Raw genomic sequence first — 22,931 nt, forward strand, 5'->3', positions numbered from 1 at the left:
ATGGGATGTCACCAGTCAGGTTCGTTTGACTTTATAATTATTTTGATCTGAGCATCACTGTTGAGTCTTATTTAAGCGCGTCTTGTGTATCAATATTAAAAAAGAAGATGTTGTATGATTGCCAATGAGACAACTATCCACAAAAGACCAAAATGACACAAACATTAACAACTATAGGTCACCGTACGGTCTTCAACAATGAGCAAAGCCCATACCGCATAGTCAGCTATAAAAGGCCCCGATAAGACAATGTAAAACAATCTAAACGAGAAATTATAAAACGGGTACCTCTGATAACTACATTCAACACAATGTATAGAGTATAACACAACGTTAGTGATGTACATGTATAACGGAACGTTGGACTTGTGTGACGATTAACACATGTTGTGCCTGTAGTGACGTATACCACATTATGGCAGTTTGTGACGTATAACACAACTTTGGCATAGTGTGACGATTAACACATGTTTGCCTGATGTCAAATATAACACATTATGGCAAGTTGTGACGTATAACTCAACTTTGGCCTAGTGTGACTTAGATTGTTTAACAATACTTTGGCCTACCAGTAAGTAATCACGACACCTTCCCGGATGAACTTTGGTTCGAGAAAAAATTAGTGAGGCTTTATATTTGACAATTTACTACAAGCACTTAAAGAAACATAGAATTATAGAAATCATCAATATAAACGTTGAATGTAAATAGTTCGCATCACTGGTCAGCTGAGCAATTACCCGAGCTACATCTGGTGATTCGATTATCTGAATACCTGAAAAATAAATTATAAATGAATACATCAATGTTATTGTAATGAAAAAAGTCAAAGCTGTCAATCAGAAAGAGAGTAACAATAAAACACCAATCCTATGTTGAACATCAATACAACTTATAATTGAATGATTTGATCAAACATTATGATACAAGAGCAACCATAACACTTCAAGGGGGTAAGTTTTTTTTCCCAAGAAAAACTTTAAGCTAAGCTTAGTCTTTCGACAGAATTAAAACACTATAAGTTATAGGTAAAAACTGCATTCAGAGTAATTTTTTTTGTCATCTGCTTCATCAAAAAACATCCCCCCTTAAATGGGCGTTCCTTAATGGTGGTCGATAACTATTTTCAAAGCCATTACGAATTGTGGTTGTTGTGTTTAAGACATGTAAAATAGTGTGGTTACTTGATTTAGGAGATAACAATATTGTATTTTAAGCTCCGACGGCATCAATTGGGTATTTGATGGTCGCAAATTAGGTTTACTGGCGACGCGTTAGCGGAGACAGTAAGCGGGTATTTGCGACCACCAAATCACCAATTGATGCCGTCGGAGCTTAAAATACAATATTGTTATCTCCATTCTAATGAAACTGACAGAAAACAACGTTAAAACATGTATTTAAAATCTGTCATATGTCGTCTGCGCTTGCGCGTACGTCCTATAACATCAATTGTCGATTGATGCCATGTAAGAAAGTGACGTTATCCAATCAAAATGAACGTTACAAACGTTGTTGCATTAGAATAAAGAGTTACTGGTTTTAAAAACTTCATGTTGGTCCATATGTAAAAAGTGTGTCATCGGTATCAGAATAAGGGATGTTGTAAGAACGTCATTGCAGACCTAAAGAAAACGATATACACAAGTTTGTGTTTATATGAGTCAGAATAAGGGATGTTGTAAGAACGTCATTGCAGACCTAAAGAAAACGATATACACAAGTTTGTGTTTATATGAGTCAGAATCAGGGATGTTGTCAGAACGTCATTGCAGACCTAAAGAAAACGATATACACAAGTTTGTGTTTATATGAGTCAGAATAAGAGATGTTGTCAAAACGTCATCGCAGACCTAAAGAAAACGATATACACAAGTTTGTGTTTATAAGAGTGGGACTGGAGGGGTTACCACCAATGAGAATAATGGACGAAAAAATGGAGAATAACAAGGTGCTAAAATATCAAGAATAGAAAATAAAGTGAGATGTTGATGGATTTTGTGATCCGTTGCACTGTCTGCTATGTTTAGTATTTCCTGTTTTCCTTTATCTGTATTAATTAATTCAAACTAGCTGTTCAAATAAAGTCATTTCGGACTCTCTTGTGTTTGTTAGTGAGTTGTTTTCGCCAAAATTCTTACAAATAGCCGTTATTACATTCAACAAATATACAGTAATGATACGGCAGGAAAAAATAAATCGATTCCGAAAATAATCCGCCTAGCACTTAACCGTACAAATAGACTTAACTTGTTCAATTTGTTTGTTGGCTTAACCACAAAAAGAACAACGCGTTGTGATGATCTCTATAAGAATAGATTACCTTACCTTTATTTGGCAAAATTTTCAGAAATCTTTGGTCCTAAATTGTTTTTAATTGTTAAACTCATTATTTTTATTTTGCTTTTTTTACTTTTTGGGATTCGAGCGTCATTGGTGAGTCTTTTGTAGACAAAACGCGCGTCTGGTGCTAGAAACCCCAATTTAATCTAAGTAACTGTGAAGAGTTTCTTGATAATGAATATCAAATGGTATTATAGAACCCGTTCTCACCCTTCCGGAGCTACTGAGACCACCTTCAGGTTTTGAAGGTGTTCGTATTGCAGTCTTTAGGTTTCAATGTTGTGTCATATTTACTATAATTTGTCTCTTTATCTGTTTAGTTTTCTGACATGGCGTTGTCAGTTACTTTCATAAATCTATGAGTTTGGTCGTCCCTAAGGTATCTTTCGCTCCTTTTTACTAGAATATGTGCGTTTCTTAGGCGCATTAAGCATTTTTAAATCTTGGTTAGCATTTTTTGTCACCTTTTATTTTCATATCAGCTACCGCAGAATCTCCTGTTGTCTTGGTGACTGGTCTTGTCGCATCTAATACAACGTATGTTTCATATCCTGAAAATGACAGAAAACATGGACATTCGAATTAGTACTATAAAAATTATACAAACAAGAAATTGTGGTATCATATTAAATGAGACAACTCTTCACCAGAGTTTCAATTGATATAGCTATTTCCAACTAAAGGGCACCGTACGGTGTTCAACAAGGAACAAACCCAATACCGTATAGTCAAACTATTTAAGGCCCCCAAATGAAAAATGCAAAATAATTCAAACGGAAATCTAACAGACATGTTATGCAAAACGTTGAACCAACACAAATATGATATACAGCAACTGAATAACAAGCTCCTGAATTGGGACAGGCACCTATAGAATGTGGCGGAGCTGAAAATATTCGAAGACGACTACGAGTATGTTGTAAGTTTGTCTAGTTTGAACAAGAAACTATTTAGAACTACATATTTAAATAGTTTTCAAAGGTACCAGGACTATAATTTAATACGCCAGGCGCGCGTTTTGTCTTCATAAGACTCTTCAGTGACGCTATGCTCAAAATAGGTTTAAAACCAAACAAATACAAAGTCGAAGAGCATTGAGGACCCAATATTCCAAAAAGTTGTGCCGAATACATAGGTAATCTATGTAAAGTCTGTTGATATGTTCATGTTATCGCATATAACTACACATATAAGCTTAAGGTATGTTTAAAAATTGCACATGTAAGGTCATCTAGTCCCTCCTCCATAAAAAAATACTTGATAAACAAATACTCAAAACATGAATGATTGATTGATTGATTGATTGATTGATTGATTGATTGATTGTTTGTTGGTTGCTTTACGCCGCATTAGCACAAAAAGACTGTATCCCGGCGATAACACATGAATGTTGAAAAGAACAATTAAAAACGTGTATTGATTGGTAACAGTATTGAAAACATTGCAGAAATTATGGCCGGTTCATGTTATCCCCCCTTTTTTCCCTGATCGGTACAATAATCAGAAATGAAAATCACACATACCCAGTTTCTTAGCATCCATTGCTGTATAGTAAACACAGAAATCACGTGCCAGTCCTGTTATAATTAAAGCGTCTATTCCGGCTTCCTGGAGCTTATCGTGCAATTCCGTATGGCGGAAACCGCCATTGTCGTAAAATGCAGAATAAGAATCTACCTAAAGTAACACAAGAAAAGCAGGCGTAGAATGTTTCGTGCTTGGTGGTTTTTTTTCTATCTTTAATATTTATTGTTTCACTTGCTGTATTTTATTGTGATCATGTCTTAATTACCATAAGAACGAGATACTTAAAAGACATGAACATATAAGGTAAAACAAAGTTATGAATGTCTCCTAAGCTGATGTTCATAACATATATATGTTGAAGCATACTGTAATGTAGAACTAGTTATTAGAGATTTTAAACATGATTCCATTTACTTTCCAGATATGCTACATTCCGATTGTTCAAATATTCTCGTTCCATTAAAGTTTAACGTGATATTACGTTAGTTGGTAAGGATAAATCAACGGACATCTTATTAAGTACTTACCTTGCAGTTATATCCTTTTCTAACAACAAGGTCGGATGGCTCATGAACCAAGTTGTGTGAAAAGTTAGCTGATGGAGTGTTTATAACGCAATGGTCAGGCCACATGTGCTGTGTAAGATTGTATGCCACTTCAGTGCAACTGTTGTTTTCATCACATAAGGAACCTAATTGAATATATAAATAGATATAAATTACTCAAATGGCAATCTAATATCACAAGTTGGAGGAAACAAAACAACGAATAAGAACTAAATCAAATAGAAATCTAAATACAAACAACAGTCTAGTTAAAAAAATAGCACAATCAGAAAGTAAAGATGAAATCAATAACTTGAGATCAAGGATTGGGAGTTCATATTGTGATCTCGTGTTAAGGAGGTACAAAACAACACCTTACAAAAATAAATTTGGCTGGAATATAATTTTCAAAAAATGTTGACAAAATATTTACATTGACCCTTTGACTAAATAAATCCAACCTCACATTTCATTCAGGATACTAACTCTTCATTCACTTAAACATAGAGCAGTTTAACAAACACTGATTTGATTATTGAGAAGCTTAACATTTCTTTAACAATAGAATGTGATTAAAACGTCCAGCTGATATTTACAGAGTTAGCTCCCTGTAGTGGTATGTACCACATTAACAACATTTGAAGGAAAAACATCTTACGTGTTCTACTGAAATGTTCATGGACTTTTTTTTTGAGATGTTGTCAAATATATTTTGTTAAAATATTATATATTACTAAGATTTGATGATTGTTACCTGATTTATCATACAAAAGCTGAATTACTTTTCTGGCACCATTATGCTGAGACGCAAATGAGATGTGGTCACTGCAATGCCAGTCTTGTGATAAAACCACCAATGAAAGGTCTGCTTTAAATTCTGACCGGATATTGTTTATTAATGGTATCACCTGATCTCCTTCGGTTACCGCTAGACTTCCACCAGGTAGGAAACAGTTTTGGACATCAATAATCAATAATGCTATCTGTCGTGCACATGTTAAATCCAACAGCAAGATGAAAGTTAGTGCCGATAACCTGCATATATATCAAATAACATTGAGAATGGAAATGGGGAATGTTTGCTAGAGAAATCAAATCTAACAAATAGCAGAACACGTACCAAGGCCACTAATGGGTCTTCAACACAGCCAGAAATCTCGTACCCGGAGGCGGGCTTTAGCTGGCCCCCTAAACTAAGAAAGTGTACTAGTTCAGCGAAAATTGATGTCACTTAAACTCCTAAACAATCATAGAAGACGAGCATAGGCCATAGGTTCCTTACTTTGGCATTCGCAAAAATGCGGTGGCTTAACTATGCATCTTTATGACAAATTAGATCATTACTTTAATTTCATTTTTTTTTTTACAAATTGTTCATATTCTATGAATGCTAAAAATTGATGAGTTCAATCTTTTAGACGCATTATGCTCTTGTTTTAACGAAAATACGATATAAAATATGCTTTTTTAACTTTTAGTTTTACAATTTTCAGTTAAGCTTTAGACTATTTGAGAAAAAAAATCTTATTTGAGTTTCCTATCAATTTATGACAAGTGGTGAAACAAGAGGCTCTCACGAGCCTGAATCGCTCACCTGTTTCTCAGAGGAGAAGATTTTTAAATGTTAGCAAACTTGATGAATATATTGTGTAAAATTTTCTCTAAAGAGCAATAACTGCTCAAAGGGTTAATTGACAATAGTGGTCATCTAAACTTTTTTGTAGATCTTACTTTGTTTAACATTATTGCTGCTTACAGTGTATAGCTATCTATAATAATATTCAAGATAATAACAAACAAATGCTGAATTCTGTTAAAACTACCGATTTGGTGGCAGCAAAAAAAAAAAACAATAGGTTGTTCGATTCGTCTGATAATTTCAGGGCCGATACATTTTGACCAATTCAACAATTTTACCCAGCCAGATTTTTAGGAAAAACTTCGGATGATATTTATAAACAAAATATCGTTTCAAGGTAACTGGCCCAGTTGTTTCAAAGAAGAAGATTTGTTTGCAACAGATGCGTATTTCGACAATACATGTCTCTTCAGTGATGCTCGTGGCCAAAATATTTGAAACCCAAAGCTTATATAAAAGATGAAGAGCTATAATCCAAAAGGTCCAAAAAGTATAGCCAAATCCGTGAAAGAATCACTAAAACAAACAGTATAACATTATATTAATTTGAAATTTATGATGTGAATTTACAGTTTAAGGTTTGTAAATTGTGTCTGTGAAGCGAAATTAAAATAGCTCGATTTGAACAGACAAACAAAGCAAGATAAACCACAAAAAATGCTCAAGTTGGCAATGTCAGTGAGTCTTTCATTTTAAGTTCGCAAATTGTTTCACTAAAACTTAGTAAAAATGGCTTGTGCAGTCATAAAGCAGTATAAAGCATTACAAAATATTACTTTACACCTAATCTTACTCTGAATTATAAAATTGATAATGAAAATGGGGAATGTGTCAAAGAGACAACAACCCGACCATAGAGCAGACAACTGTATTCAATATTTTTAGGCGCTAAATTATTGAAATGTAACACAATTTTAACAAGTGGTGGATTCTGGGGAGGTACATTGCATATAGGGAAAAAACCCGAAAAAAAATTAATCATTTTTTGTCTAGAAAGGGTCCAAATAACATTTTCGCATCGCTCCGCTCGGCGGGGTGCCTCCCCTTCCAGGAGATGCAATTTACGGCCCTGATCAGAGCTTTGCATGAGGGAGATACATTCCCTTTATAATAATTTTAATATTGTGTAACAGCAAATTCTAATAACACAAAAAATCCGTATAGTTACATGTTTAAAGGTATTTGGCCCATTAGTTTCAAAGGTGAAGATTCATTAAATAGTTTACGACGACAGACGACGACGACTGACGACGGACGACGACGGACGCCAAGTAATTGCATAAGCTCAGATAGGGCTCTTCGGGCCCCTGTGAGCTAAAAAGCGTTTTTTGGATAAAGTGGGCAGTACGTCAACTGAGCGTGCGCGAAAAAGTGTAATACACGGATCGAAAACAGAGCGTGTTCTATGGACAAAAATACTGTATAAAAGACAAATTGGAAGTAAAAATCACTACATTGATACGTCAATTTACAAATATTTCCGATATTGTATGGTTTCAGAGGAATTGCGCCTCCAATGAAATTGGTATCTTCCTTTAGCAGTGTCGATGATGTATCAAAAAAGAAAAAAGGGGGAATTTGAACAAACTTTAAACCACTCCACATGTTCCTGTGTATTTTTAAGGTAGGAAAAACTCGTCAGTATCTTATTTAAGGGAGGGGTCATACATGTATCTGAGTCCATTTGGTCAGTTGTGAGATTATGTCACGAAGACTGTGGTGGTCTCTGACTGTTGAATTATTTCGCATTTTTAAAAATTCAACACATTTTGTAACCGAATATCAGTATAAAAAATGAGGGTCTGTATGGGTTTTTATAGAGTAGAGACATACAAGAAAATGGATAGATGGATGCAGAAAATTATATGACCATTTAGTTAAAAATAACTGAAGAATATAAAATTATTAGGTAATACTATACTGGTAAGTAAACACTAAATTGATCAATCGATGTTCTGTCAGAATAAAAATCATATGCAGTTAAATTCGGAAAAAAATACATTGATAAATAATATTTGTCAAGCGTCAAAGTCAAAGATTTTCTGTTCTTCAATACTAGTATATGACCATTTAGTTAGAAATATTATATATTAATGTATAAGCCAAAAAGTAAATAAACGCCTCGTTTCAATGTTGAATTAAAACATATGATATTTTTAGTTTAATACTTTAGGCCAAACGAAATTCTATATTCACGCCTCAAAATGTATATCCTAAACGTTTTAAAGACATACTTCACTCACTCCTTGGTAGTAAATCGTAGCAGAATTATAAGCAGTTTATACAAATAGATCAGAAAAGAGTAAAACAAATCCCTCTTGAATAATTTAGTTATTTTCATTAAAAGAAAAATCCGCAACACAACTAGTTAATATGTCTGTCCTATTATAAAGTAATTATAATTGCTTAATGACTTGAAATTTACCACACATAGTTATGATCACATTTTGCGTCAAACCGTACATGAGCAATCTTTATCGAAAAAGACTTTCTAAAATACAATTTTTCAAATGTTTCAACATAAATATGCGTGACATATTTGCGACTGGACGTTTAGCAACAAACAATTTTGAAATAATCTTCAATTGGATACTACTCCACTAAAATTTGATGAAAAAAATGAAACAACGAAAATAAACGGTACAAAATGTGAAAACTTAGTGTCTGCTGTAGTACAGAAAAAAACCCACCTGTAATACTGAAGATCAGATATATGAAATTCTTGTCCGATGCTATGTTCATTTGTTTTCTGCAAATGGTTTTGGGACAAAACAGGCGGTCCAAATACTGCCCTTTGTGTACTTTATCCTTTCAATTTAACTTGCATAGTAGATCTGATACCCGTTGGTGGACTTCGGTTGTGTTCTGCTCTTTGGTCGGGTTGTTGTCTCTTTGGCACATTCCCCATGTTGTCTGTTTGGCACATTACCCATCAATGTTGTTTCTTTGGCACATTCCACATGTAGTCTGTTTGGCACATTCCCCATGTTGTCTCTTTGGCACATTCCCCATCCATGCTGTCTCTTTGGCACATTCCACATCCATGCTGTCTCTTTGGCATATTCCCCATTTCTATTCTCAATTGTAATTACCATGAACACGTTGTATGCACTTTATATGTACCATGGCTGAGACCACACTCACACCAGGTAAATTATCATCAAATATATCATATGTTTTTTTTATCATTATAATCGGACGAAACACATTATGTGGCAGATATAGTGTTTGTGTGGTAGGGGTTGGAGGTCCGGAGTTAGACCCCTTGCAACTCTCATTTATCCTGGGTTAAAAATGGCTGAATTCGCCCTAAAATTCATTACTTTTATGTTGTTAGCAGGTCGATCAATTCAAGAAAAAGTTTGATGTTAATATTAAAACTGCATAGATTTATACAAAAAGGGGTAGTGGCGGTTGGGATATTTCTATTTGATTTTAACTCCTGACTAGTAAGTGTTTTAATCCTTTAAGGGGTTAGAGATGGAATGAGTTGTGGGAGGGTGATATTTGCATATGTTGTTCTTACTGGTTTATTTTTACTAGACTCAGAACAAATAAATAGACAGGGAATTTTATGATAGTTTTATACGAAAAGGGATAGGTTAGGTGTGTTATTTCTTTCTGTTTTTCTTCCTGACTAGTATGTTTTTTTGTTATCCTTTTTAGGGTAAGGGATTGGGGGGGGGGGGGGGGGGGGGCGAGTGTTGTTCTTTACTGGTTCACAAGATTTACTAGACTCAAAACAAATAAATTGACACGGTCTTTGATTTAAGTGTACATCCATTTTGTAATCTGGATTTTGAACCTCAATTTATGAGCATAACATAGAATAAACAGATACAGGTGCCAACTTTACAGCTAATTTCCAAATGCTTGCTTTGTTTGCATAATTGTTTATTCAAGCTTTGTAATTAAGATTAACATCTCCAAACAATATATATGACATAGTTATATTTATATATATACTATTTTAATTCAATTAGACATTTTCCCAAAATAATTGTACAATAAACAAGCAAAGTAAGCAATCTAACTAAAGTCTTTATCTGCATGCATTAGGAAAATAGCTGTAATTAAAAAAAAATCTCTTTTCCTCTTCATGTGGGTTCGGGTTGGGTTATCAGAATAAAGAATTGTAGACGATAGATATAGAATTAAGGGCAAATAAAATAGAGAAATAAGACAGAGGGGCCAGCTGAAGGAATCCTCCAGCTGCGGGAGTATCTTGTTGCATTGAAGGCCCATTGGTGAGCTTCTGTTGTTGTCGGGTTGTTGTCTCTTTGACACATTCCCAATTAACATTCTCAATATTAAACTCTGGGGTTCGAAATTATAAACAAAAGAGAAAAATTGCATACACACAATAAAGTGTAGGACCTCATAGTTTGCACCCTATCCTATACTTGTTGCGGGAATTTTTCGCTACATTGAAGACCTGATGGTGACCTTCTGTTATTATTGTTTTTATTTGGTCGGGTTGTTGTCTCTTTGACACATTCACCATTTCCATTCTCAATTTTATTGTATTCGTATTTTCATGTTTTTAAGCATTGATAAAAACCATTCTGAAAAAAAAAAGAAAATAAACATGTACAAACAATAATCTTACCAGCACGGAGATATCATAATGTCCAAATTATTCTGTAACTAGATAATTTAACATTCTTTTGATTTAAGGATGTATTTGTATCGTAATCACTTAGTTTCTCGGAGGGTCCCGCGGGTTAATTTGATAACGTCTGCTGGATGTAAGTAACGTAATCACTTAATTTCTCGGAGGCTCCCGCAGGTAAATCTGATAACGATGAGATAGAAGTAACTCATTCGTCTCAATTCGGACGATTCCGTACCCTGATCGGAGAGAAGCGGATTATACCGAGGATTGCCGAATGAGTAGTAACTATCAAGATTGTATGAAGAGGATTTACGTAATACTTATAAGTTAACCATTCACCACAGAAGAGTGAAGTGGATTTTTAAAGGACTACTGTCATCTCTATGGATCTTTTTAAAATCTTTTAGTTGATTTATAGATATAACTCGATAAACGTCAATTATAACTTGAAATTTTATCCTGTCATAAAAAAACGCTTGTTTGCACAGTTCAAATTCATTTAAACCGACATTGTACACTGCATTTAATATTACATTTCTTTCTTATTTCCTTGGATTGTTCTTTTTTGCATGATTTTACAAACATATATGTCCAACACAATACCCCTTTCCTTCTCATCATTATCATCAAGTGTCTTGTTTGCACAGTTCAAATTCATTTAAAACGACATTGTAAACGTTTTTGAACGTGTATATATGTAATTATAATGCACTGCATTTAATATTTCATTCTTTCTTATGTCCTTGGATTGTTCTTTTTTGCATGATTTTACAAAAATATATGTCCCTCAAAATCCCCTCCTCCTTCTCCTCCCTCCTCATTATCATCAAGAGACATATTGTTATGCCATGCACAATCTACTGACATTACTATTAATTATTTGAAAAATGAAAGCTTTCATTATTGTTGCTATTTTTTGTAGGACTGTTTTTTTATATAAAAATAAGAAGTCTAGATATGATAGCAAATGAGACAATTAACAACCAAAGTTGAAATGAAGTGGATGTAAGTAATAATAGGCAACCGTACGGCCTTCAACAATGAAAACCCCATAAAGAAAAAGGGGGTCAATGTGCAAATTTTGTTAAGGCATTCAAATGGATAAATCAGAGGATTCCGAAAATCTGACAAAAATACCAAAAACATCATTAATAAGCCAAACTAACGATCAAATAATAAGTTAATTAAAAAGATAATCAGAAAAAGGTCTGCATCAATATTTGGGCAAGTAATATAAATTTCACGATTGTATTTAAATAGTAATACGCCTTTCATCTTATCGAATAATATTTGTGCATATACATGTAGATATAGGAAGATGTTGTATGAGTGCCAATGAGACAATAATGATTGATAGTTTAACAATCATCGATTCAAGTGTCACCACGAATATGACCTACCGAATTATACTTTTTTATCGAGTGGAGTTTGTAATAACACTAAATGCTTCTCCTTCCGAAGCACAACACATACTCACAGTTTTGTGTGAGGTTTGTGTTATTCTATAGTTTTCTATGTTGTGTCTCAGTGTGTACCCTTATTTGTATGTTTGTCCTTTTAATTTTTAGCCATGGCGTTGTCAGTTTATTTTCTATTTATGAATTTGACTGTCCCTATGGTATCTTTCGCCCCTCTTTCAATTCCTCCATCCCTAAACCGAAGTTAAGTCTGCCAATTGATATGTTATCGTGTGTTTTCTATGTTGTGATGTTAATATGCTATCATGGTTTCAGAAAAAGGGAGAAGGTTTGGATCCATTAAAACGTTTAATCCCGCTGCAAATGTTTGCACCTGTTCTTAGTCAGGAATCTGATGTACAGTAGTTGTCGTTTGTTTATGTAATATATACGCTGTTTCTCGTTTCTCGTTTTTTTATATAGATTAGACCGTTGGTTTTCCCGTTTAAATGGTTTTACACTTGTAATTTTGGGGCCCTTCATAGCGTGTTGTTCGGTGTGAGCTAAGGCACTGTGTTGAAGACCGTTCTTTGACCTATAATGGTTTACTTTTTAAAAAATTGTTATTTGGATGGAGAGTTGTCTTCTTGGCACTCACACCACATCTTCTTTATCAATGTATAAATATGTTTTTGCGTTGTTTTCTATATAATGTAAACCTTTACATCTTCTCTCTGGATATTTCATCTTAAGATACTTTTGTCTGAATTCTTATTGTATGAATTCTTATGGTCTGAAATTCATTCGATTTCAAAAGTTAATTTGTAAATAGCAGTTCGGTCGTGGTAAGTTTTGGAGAGCAAGAACATTATGCTGATAATGAATTACGATGATATATACCCATCAATGAGGGGGATATGACTCCGGGATTGGGTGTTTTTAAGCTCGGGATTTCGGGATTTACCCTCTCGGGATCCAGGAATTCTATTTTCGAATTTCAGGACCTCGGGATTTTGTGTTTTTAAGCCCGGGATTTCGACAATTTCGTATTTTTAAGACCGGGATTTCGGGACCAGGACCCCTCCTACTCTCCCTCATCAAACAAACCTATTGATTTTATTCATCTCTACAATAAATTTTCCATTGTATTTCTTGAAACAGGACGTTTATTTGTTTATCAAATAATTCCGATCCAACTCCATTTTCCCTTAACTAGTACACCCTTTTATTTTAGGGCAAGGTAAGAACCACCTCCGAGTGCGGGATTTTCTTACTGCAATGAAGACCCATTGGTTGTCTTCGGCTGCTTTTTGGTCGGGTTGTTGTCTCTTTAACATATACCCAATATCTATTCTTAATTGTACTAAAAGTGACCGTCTTTCAGTGAGGTGAGAGTTATTGTAGCTCCGTGCTTTCTCTGCATATTAAGAGCAAATTACTACAATAAATATTCTATGGGCCCTTAAGAAAGTGGCCTGTTGCATGAATTTATTTCTGTCTATTTTCAATATAACCTCTTTGCCAGCGGCAGTTCAATTCATCGTTACCTGAACCCCCGACGGCATGAATATATTGCAAGACCTACCTTTTGTATTTGTCATTTTTTATTGTCATGTGTTTGTATAAGATAGTTGCCACTGGACGTTAAGAAAAACTGTTTTATTAATTTGATAGTAATAGATAAACATTTCTATTGAAGATATGCCATAGTCTGTTCTATTCTGTTTTATTATAGAAACTCCCTCCTTCAAAGGAGCACTTTGCACAATGTAGAATTAATAATATACTATTATAGTGAAGCATACATATTTATTATGTAAATATGGTTTGTGTACAAATAAACAAATATCATGTTACATGTATTCATATACAAATGATTCTCCAATCCTAACACGCATTAAAGAATAATGGTCCATGTTAGAACTAATTAACTTACACATACAACCGTCTCTACAATATCAAAATACAATATCACTTTTATCCTGAGCCATTTATACATAAATGGAGATATGCATACATAACGTTACAACAAACACAAAAATATTTAAATATATACAAACAGTTTAAATACAGCATTGAAAGTTCATTCGCTAAGTAAAATTCACAGATATAAAATTCGTTCTTTGTGCAACTCGTCACAACTAATTGATCGACATTTAGTGTGCTATAACTGATTTTTAGGCAAAATATGTATGCATGTGATTTGCAAACATTGATTCACGCGACTTAAAAATTAATAAATCACGAGACAAAAAAAAAGAATAAATCACATGACTGGAAAAGAGGATATATCAAGTGACAAAAAAAAAGGATAAATCACGTATAGAAAAATAAAGTTAATCACGTGTCAAAAATAAGATTAAATCACGTGACTGAAAAAAAGGATGAACCACGTGACAAAAAAATGATAAATCACGTGACAATCTTAAACCAGTTTCGATGAAAAGAACTCATGATAAAGAGATCTCACTTCATATAATTCAAAACAAGAATCATATGATATGTCGTAAAATGACGAATTTCCAATGCTTTTTCATACTGCTTATAAAAAACAAAATAATAAATACGCATAACAATAAATATATTTTTAAAAAACACATGTTAACATAGATGCTTTCATGGCATTTGAAAACGAAAGGTTCTTGCTACTGTTAGAATAATTCATGCAGAGACTATCCAAAGAAACAACTGCTTCGTATTGCATTAGACCAGTCAATAACTTAATATACGGACATAAGTGTTGAAAGACTTTCAACACTTATGTCCGTATAAAGAGAACTTATTTGGAATATAGTTACTGCTCAAGGTAACCAACACTTAAAGTTAAGCGTTCAAATTTTTATCTCTTCCTTAAAACCCGCCTGCGGGTCATGATGTTATTTTAAGTACAGCAAGGATAACAACAACACAAAATTTGATTCTTATGTGAAATTTGGACGCATATAAAATACAATATATTTGTTACATGAATATGTGACAGCCCGGAGCGAAGACAAGTCGGACGAAGCCTACTCAGACAAATTTTAAGACGACTTGAATCATATAGGAAGACAATTTGGGCCAGTATAAAAGACCACTAGGATCAGTTTGAAACACAGTTCATGCCAATTATGAATCAATACATAAATGTTTGAGATACTAAATGGTCCGATTTGTTTTTGGTCCGAGTTGTCATGATTCCATATAACAAGCATGTAAAGCTCGCCATGATTAAAAGCACAATGCAGCTGCTGAGTGCATGTATCAAAATAGCTAATCATAAACATTGAATAATTGATTTTATAATATCTATACACTAGTGTTACCTTTTATCAACACAACATTCGTACATGCATTCATATAAAATCAATGAAAGACTATTAATAAACATTGCGTAAACAAATTTTTTAAACCTTTTAAAATGCTTATATATACCCGGTTAAGAATCAAATTTAATTTAGAAACATTTGTTTTTATTATGCACACCTTTTTCTCATTGTAATTTAAAGTGTCCTGGTTTCCTTCAACAGTAACAACACTTGAACTCTAGTATAGAAACCAAAATTGGTGTACAAATGTACAAAGCTATGATGTTCCCGCGTTCCGTTAATGCTATTCAACTTAATCAAAAGAAGGCTTTGAATTTAAAATAAGGGGAGAATTATTTTTTTAGGACGAAATCTGACGAAAATATTTATCAAAGGTTTGGCAAAATATCAGATACCTAGAACATCATTCCAGGTTTTCAAAAAATGAATAGCGTATATGTTTTCTATTACGGAAATAGCCGAGTACATACGATTGCAAAATTGGATTCTACGTATACAAAAAATCCAGATTGATATAAAAGTCTTACTATTATAGTTGTGTATCACCTTTTTGTTCACCAATGTCATTGGTTTCAGAAGACTTCATTTTAATATCTTGTAATTGAATTGACATTTGGGGTTGTGACGAGTCTGATTTAGAAGTTGAATCACTCTTCATTCCAGAAATGTCAGAATCTGATTCACTGTCACTGTTCACTTCAGATGGAATAAAATCTGCTGTATCGTATATGTTCTCATTTTTCTGCTCGGTTTTACGTTCGATTATCGCCCTTGTTTCATTTGTACAAGTATCGGCAGGTTTGGATGCTGGGATATTTTTTGACGTAGCACCTACTTCCATATCAACTGGCTCTAATTCGTCACTAATTATATTTAAGATTGGTTCAGCATATCTATTTCTATTCGACCAAGACCCAAGGTCCGATAAAGAAAAGTCGCTATTTGTCCTTTTCATTTTTTTCCCTATACTTCGGAACCATGAACTTCGTTTATCATCTTCCGATATCGTATTGAGGCTCGTTCGGGACTGACCGTGAATAACGGATCTGAGAAGAGATCCCCATTTGTCTCCTGAACCAGAACTTTCTGGTCGAGCTGATTTAGCAAGTTTTTGCCATTTGTCTTTAATGGCTTCCGCTTTTGTAAGTATACTTTCTTTATTTTCTTTATTTTGTTCCAATAGTTCAATCGCTTTTAGTGCTTTTTTACTTCGCTTCCTGCTTCCTCTGCTCCTTTTGCGACCTGTTTCTTCCTTAACAGAAGTTTCTTTCTTACTGCCTTCTTTTTCTAGATCGTTGGCTAAATCAAGGAAATTTTTCAAAAATTTTCCACCTAGATTTCCAGAGACAGGCTTGTCCCTGCGTTTATTTCTCAGAAGTTTTTTAATGGTTTTCTTTCGTTTTACTTTCGGTGAATCATCCATTGTCACACTGCTATCTTCTTCACCATCGCTACCTATCGTTGAAATAGAGCGGGCATCTTCGTCATCCTCAAACCTTTGCATTTCCTTAACAAGTTGCACTTTGCTTGTAATATCCATTGATGCAACCTCGTTCTGATTCGGCCTCATACAGTTGACTTCCGTCGACGCCATTATATGCAAAAATGTACCCAGTCGGTGAAATATCATCGATATAAACTGAATAAGCAGCGCAATCCCAAACACAGCCATGAAAAACATAGAAATAGGTTCTAGTTTCAAGTATTTTCCTTCGGTATCTTTACAAGGAAGAGGAATGGTGAGGCCAGCACCAGTGATAGCATTTGAATACTGCAAACTAAAGATGATGATGACAAATAAGGCATTTAACATAAAGAACATCAGGCTTGCTTTATTTCTTAATTGTATCAAATCTGTCTGCATTTTTTTCTGTTGTTGCGCATCAGATTGAAGAGGATATAAATACTGGCGAATCAGCTCCTTCCAAAAGTGTTTCTCTTCTTTGTTAATGTAACGAATGTTTCCATGACCAATATCAGGATCGTGAATCCAATATGGCGTATCGGCTTCATGGGGAAGCGCTTTTTGTTGAAATATTGGATTATCTGAAAAAGATATAATGTATTTAATTAGATATAGGAAGATGTGGTGTGAGTGCCAATGAGACAACTCTCCATCCAAATAACAATTTAAAAATTAAACCATTATAGGTTAAAGTACGGCCTTCAACACGGAGCCTTGGCTCACACCGAACAACAAGCTTTATTTTTATATAATCTTACCAAGAAAAAGATTCAACTTCTAGCATAAAATATAAAAGAATAAATAAATTTGGTGTTTTTACTGTCTTCTGATTGGCTAAAATTATTAGTTTTATTTTCAATGTTGTCAATTTTGATGGCGACACGCCCACTCTGACGTTGTGTATTCATACGCCAACATGTGTGTACGTTGTTATTGTTAGTATAAACAATATAAAAAGTTTTTTGAGCCTTACTTTTGATAGAAATTTATTTTTAATGAATGGCAATAATATATTTTGATTTTATTGAACCATAAAACTAATTTATGACTCTTCACATTTTACATAATCCGATTCGCGGATTATTTAATGTGAAGAGTCAAAAATTAGTTTTATGGTTCAATAAATTCAAAATAGATAATAGCCATTCATTAAATACATAGATTACCCCCAGTAGATACCACAGTTCAGATCATACACATCAATTTACATGTGTCAATGTTTACGCCGACAGCTCGCTGTACGCCATGATATTATTTTTTAAACTGTCAAAATTACAGAAAATAACAATAATGTTTGTATCACATGTATTCAAGGAATGACTGTAAAATTGTTCTGTCTATAAAGAAATACATATTACCCCAAAAAAAATATGGTGCTCACTGAAAAATCTTCGTTGCAGGTTATTTTAAATGTTGAAATTCAAATAGATAGAAAACAATAGTTTAGCCTTTCTCGTAATTTTAAAGTCTAGATTTTATTTTAAACCGGAGTACGTTGTTGACATCACGGTCGCAAGACAAAGTTATGTCTGTGAGCTGTTTAGACAAAACACTGTCAGCCAATCAGAAGACGCGGTACATCCACAAATAATTTTGTTTAATAATAACGAAAATGGAGGGTCTGGGTGATGATTTGTATTCTTAACGACAGGTGCTACATATGGAGCAGGATCTGCTTACCCTTCCAGAGCAGTATTGCGTAGTCTTCTGTTTTGTGTACTATTACTTGTCTGTTTGTCTTTTTCTTCTTAGCCATGGCGTTGACAGTTTATTTTCGATCTATGAGTTTGAATGTCCCTCTGGTATCTATCGCCCCTCTAAAGTTTGCCAGTTATTCATTTTTTGTAACCTGTTTTTATTTATTCTTTATGTTGTTGGCCCCCTATTTTGCATGTTTTGTCTATTATTCTGTATTCTGTAAACCCAATTTACAGCATCAAAGTGATTATGCTGAAAATAACCCTTGCTTGAATTTGATAAATATGTTATCAACTGGTTGCTAGTGATAACTACAATAAAATCGTCATAGATACAAGGATTACAATAGTGTGCATGCGCCAGACGCGCATTTCGTCTTCAAAAGACTCACCAGTGACGCTCGAATAAAAAATGTTGAAGGCCAAAAAAAATACGAAAGTTGAAGACAAATAACGACCAAAAATTTCTAAAATGTTTGCCAAATCATGCAAATACAGCTAAGATAATCTATTTCTGATCTGATGTAGAAAAGCCTTAGGAAGGGGATAGGGTGCAAGCATGAACAATTGTGTCCTTCATTTACTTTTAGTTGTAATCTATGTCCTGTCATTTTATTTTTCACTCTATTCGATCCGGCTTTTTTTCTTTTTTCTTTTTTTCTGACTTTTTTGGCAAAGTGGATCATCCTGCTTTTTTTTTTAACTTAAAGAACAGTCCTGCCTATTTTTTTTTAAATTTCATCTTAGCGGACCCCCCTCCCCCCCCCCCCCACCCTTTCCCCTCCTTAAAAATCAAATGATAACTCTCTTAGGTGTACAGAAAATCAAAAATACACAAGACATGAATCATACATGCACGTATATTTTTTTTTCTTCTCTGTCACAAAATTGTCTAGCAAAGTCATGCTTATTGCTTAGTAATTTAAATTCTTTCTGATGTCAGTACCATTACATCTTTTATCATGTCCGACATTTAACTAACCCATTAGTATACATTTGTGTTTACATTCCTTTATACACAGGATTTAAAAAGATGGGTATACAAACACAGTAATTACAAATTAAACTGTCAATTGTTCTTGAACAATTGAGAGGTCTTTCCTTTTTTAATGTAAAATACATGATCCAACAGACCTAGAATGTATTCAAAAGGTCAAGGTCAACCTTAAAAAGCTCGAAAACACACTAAAAATCCTTTAAATAAGGTTAAAAACACTAAATTCGCTATCTGGGACATGACCTTGACCTTTGACCTTTTGACCTTTGTCAAGGTCATTGGTCCCCAATGCCATTACTGAAGACCTTAAGGGTCTAGGACCTTTGGTTATATAGTAAAAGCTGATTTTGTCTTTTCAAAAACCTAAAACAGGGGTTATGCCCCTTATAGAAAGGTCAAATCTCTTTGGTCGAAATGTAACAAAGTTGCGCCATAATGACCCAAACATTTTCCACCATTTAAAACTTCTGTAAGTATAATGGTTTCTGAGATTATCCCATAACAAGGTGTAAGGTCAAAGGTCAAGGTCAACATACAAATTTGACCTTGAGGTATTTTTTAAAGATACATGAAATGATGATGATTGTTGAAGATCCTATGTGTCTACGACTTACGGTTTCTGAGTTTTGGTGGCCAACCGACACCGGTTAATTTTCATAGGGGCATAACCCTACCAATGAGTCGTTGAATCTTTTCGATCCAAATGTAACGAAGAACCGGGGTCTGGTCCTGAACAAATTTCACCCTTCATTTTTTTTCTACCTATTACGGTTACGGTGTTGGAACGATAACAAGGTTTTTGGGTTTCGGAGGGATTACTCCGAACCGACAAAATATTTCGACTCACAGGGTGAGTTCCGGATAGGTATTCATGACACCGATACAAAGTGTGAACATGAAAGCGACACGTCTTACGGTTACGGAGGGAAATTTTGTCAAAGTTTGGCGGAACAAGAAGAATAATAATAATAATAATCAGAAGAAATACAGTAAGGTCTTTCCCTTTAGTAAAAGGAAAGACCTTAATAAAAGAACTTCTTAAATTGGTTTATCTCCCTGAACAAATATTTAAACGTTGATTAGAAAGTTAGAAGATAAATGTCTGAAGAGTCAGGTCATATATCGTCCGGGACAGGACATTTAATTTCATCCTAGCCCCGGCCCCACCTTAAGAATCAAATGGTAGCTCCCTAATCTGATTTGACAACATATCCTGTGTCCCCCCTTTCTGTAAGCTAACCCAAACGTGGACATGATGGATGTTCGATTCTCTTGTTTTGCTATATATTCGTAATCTTCTGGTTTTATCCATGTAATGACGCCACTATAAATATTACCCGCTTATCCCTACTTTCCCCTTAACAATTAAATTACAGACACTTTAAAAAGCCATATTTAAAAATCCTTTAAAATCCTTGTTATTGTTTTTAAACTTTTTGAAAGATAAAAGTTCAAAATAATTTAAAATCAATTAAAAAAATGTTAAGCGAACCATTTACCACAAAATGTTCAATGAAAAATGGCATTAAACAAGCATACGGATAATTTATTGATTTCTACTGTTTTTAGTTCCTTTTTTATATTTTCTAAATATATAAGTCTAGCTTTTATAGAGCTTGTTTTTTTGAAACAATGAAGCGAACATATTTAATGACATTGATATTGGCACACGCTTCGGAATATTTGATTACAATTGATTGATTGATTGTTGCTTAACGTACAGTGGCACATATCCCATGCATGCTAAGGACGAAAACAGTTAACAATAAATAAAATAGGTAGGTCTAATAATAAAGGCCAATCGAAATGACGGTAGGGTAAAATTGGACAGCCACTGGAAAATGAGGGTATACTGGATAGGAACAGAAATTTTGCCTTGTCACCAACAGATCCCTGAAAGAGTTGTTGCAACGGTTCATAACGTGTAAAGTGCGTTGCACTCTCTTCACACGAGGCATTGATTTAATGTCCCCGTTCTGACGGGACTTCGCTGCAAACTTTTGCATCATGCACAGCCAAACGGACGCCCGACTTTGGCGTCCGTTTAACTACGAGTCGAAAGAAGACCACGTGACCATATTTCTGTTTCCCGGTCGTCCTTCGGGGATTAATTTTAATTACAACGATACTTACATCGCACGCCTGCTTCTACGTCCTTCGGGGATTAATTTTAATTACAACGATACTTACATCTTACGCCTGCTTCTACTTCCTTCTTTTCACTAGCTTTCCGTATCATCTCCTCGGCTTCTGGTTTGTTCACATCATTAGGTTGTTGTTTAACAATTTTCTGCTCAAGATTTTCTATTGATGCAAGTACTTCTGCAAATTTAGATTCTACTGTATTAACTGGTTCCTTTGGACAACACAAACACTTGAATAAATTCCCAAAGGAAAAGGCATAACTACTGGTTTCCTCATTTTTGTTATCTGCAAATTTATTTAAAATCGATGCAATTTTACTGTCCTGCTTTTTGGTTTTTGGTTTATCCGGCTGAGCTGCTATTGCATTTTCCCTGGTACCCCATGAAACGACATGCAAGTTACATATAGAGTAAATCATTAACAGCATAGACATGCTTGGAATCAGTAAGAAGTACAGTGCTCCATGAAGCAAACAGTAAAATTCTTGTGGATGTAATATTGCAGATATAATGAATATTCCGACTATAAATATCATGAAGATTGTGGTGGGTGAACAAATTCCTTCAAGTTTCATCTCCAAACCGAGGCCAACAACAACAACCATCATCACTAATGCATAGATCAGAGACAGTATCCCAGCAAAAAGAAGCTGTAACGAAAATAAAATTATCTAAATACACGTCAGTGTAATTGTCGCGCTATCAGCCAATGAGAAGTTAGAAATCAACATAGTACAAATCAAGTAGTTTTACAATTCTAGTATGAAATAGTTTCGATATATTTCACTCGAGGTGATAATATGTATGAAATAAACGTTAAATAAATTGCATATAGCTGGGTTTCTGCTTTTGATATTAAGATAGTTGATTGATACCCGCTATTTATTGACTGTTGTCGTTTTCGATATACAAATGTATAATAAAAACACTGACTGACTGGATATTCGTGGTATAGTTAATTTATTGTCCCTTTTGATATTACTCTCTCCTACAAAACTGCACGCATCAGGGCAAAAGTTTACCCTATGGAGACAATACATTTACTATTCGACTTTTACCCAGCCAATAAGTATACATAACTGTATAATAAACTTGCCGGTTGTAAAAAATATTTTTAATAGGCCGTTTCAGAATCTAAAACACTCATGTTATTGTTCGTGTCCCAAAATGAAAATAATGTCAACACTGGTTGGATATCAATTGTTTAAAAAAAAAACAATTTGGTGTACACTTTTGAAAAAAAATACCCAGAAT

The 22,931-nt window shown here is 34.2% G+C and overlaps 2 protein-coding genes across 4 annotated transcripts in view; both read right to left on the reverse strand.

Moving 5' to 3' along the window:
• Positions 1-629: 629 nt before the first annotated feature.
• Positions 630-10,812, reverse strand: LOC134694797 (nicotinamidase-like). Its single transcript, XM_063555858.1, has 6 exons — positions 10,664-10,812; positions 5,170-5,450; positions 4,398-4,561; positions 3,867-4,020; positions 2,808-2,894; positions 630-775 (listed from the first exon to the last, which is right to left on the reverse strand). Exons 1-6 carry the CDS (start codon positions 10,678-10,680, stop codon positions 648-650), a joined length of 831 nt encoding a protein of 276 aa, XP_063411928.1. The 5' UTR covers positions 10,681-10,812; the 3' UTR covers positions 630-647.
• A 3,049-nt stretch (positions 10,813-13,861) lies between these two features.
• LOC134694580 (chitin synthase chs-2-like) overlaps positions 13,862-22,931 on the reverse strand; it is a 31,057-nt gene continuing 21,987 nt past the window's right edge. For all 3 annotated transcript variants that reach the window (XM_063555597.1, XM_063555600.1, XM_063555599.1), the window contains 2 exons: positions 21,724-22,327; positions 13,862-17,420 (listed from right to left, as the gene is read on the reverse strand). In XM_063555597.1, the coding sequence (XP_063411667.1) occupies positions 15,904-17,420; positions 21,724-22,327 (2,121 nt within the window). In that variant the 3' untranslated portion in view covers positions 13,862-15,903. The remainder of the gene's footprint in view (positions 17,421-21,723; positions 22,328-22,931) is intronic.

This window comes from Mytilus trossulus, chromosome 13, assembly GCF_036588685.1.
Source record: "Mytilus trossulus isolate FHL-02 chromosome 13, PNRI_Mtr1.1.1.hap1, whole genome shotgun sequence".
Lineage (NCBI taxonomy): Eukaryota > Metazoa > Mollusca > Bivalvia > Mytilida > Mytilidae > Mytilus > Mytilus trossulus.

Bases quoted from the DNA above. Each gene is read 5' to 3' on its own strand.
- LOC134694797 (XM_063555858.1), bottom strand. The intron at 2,895-3,866 runs GTATGTGTGATT...TGTCATTTTCAG, and splicing joins AATGGATGCTAAGAAACTGG to GATATGAAACATACGTTGTA. The intron at 776-2,807 runs GTGACAAAAAAT...TTTATTTTTCAG, and splicing joins AGCTGATATGAAAATAAAAG to GTATTCAGATAATCGAATCA.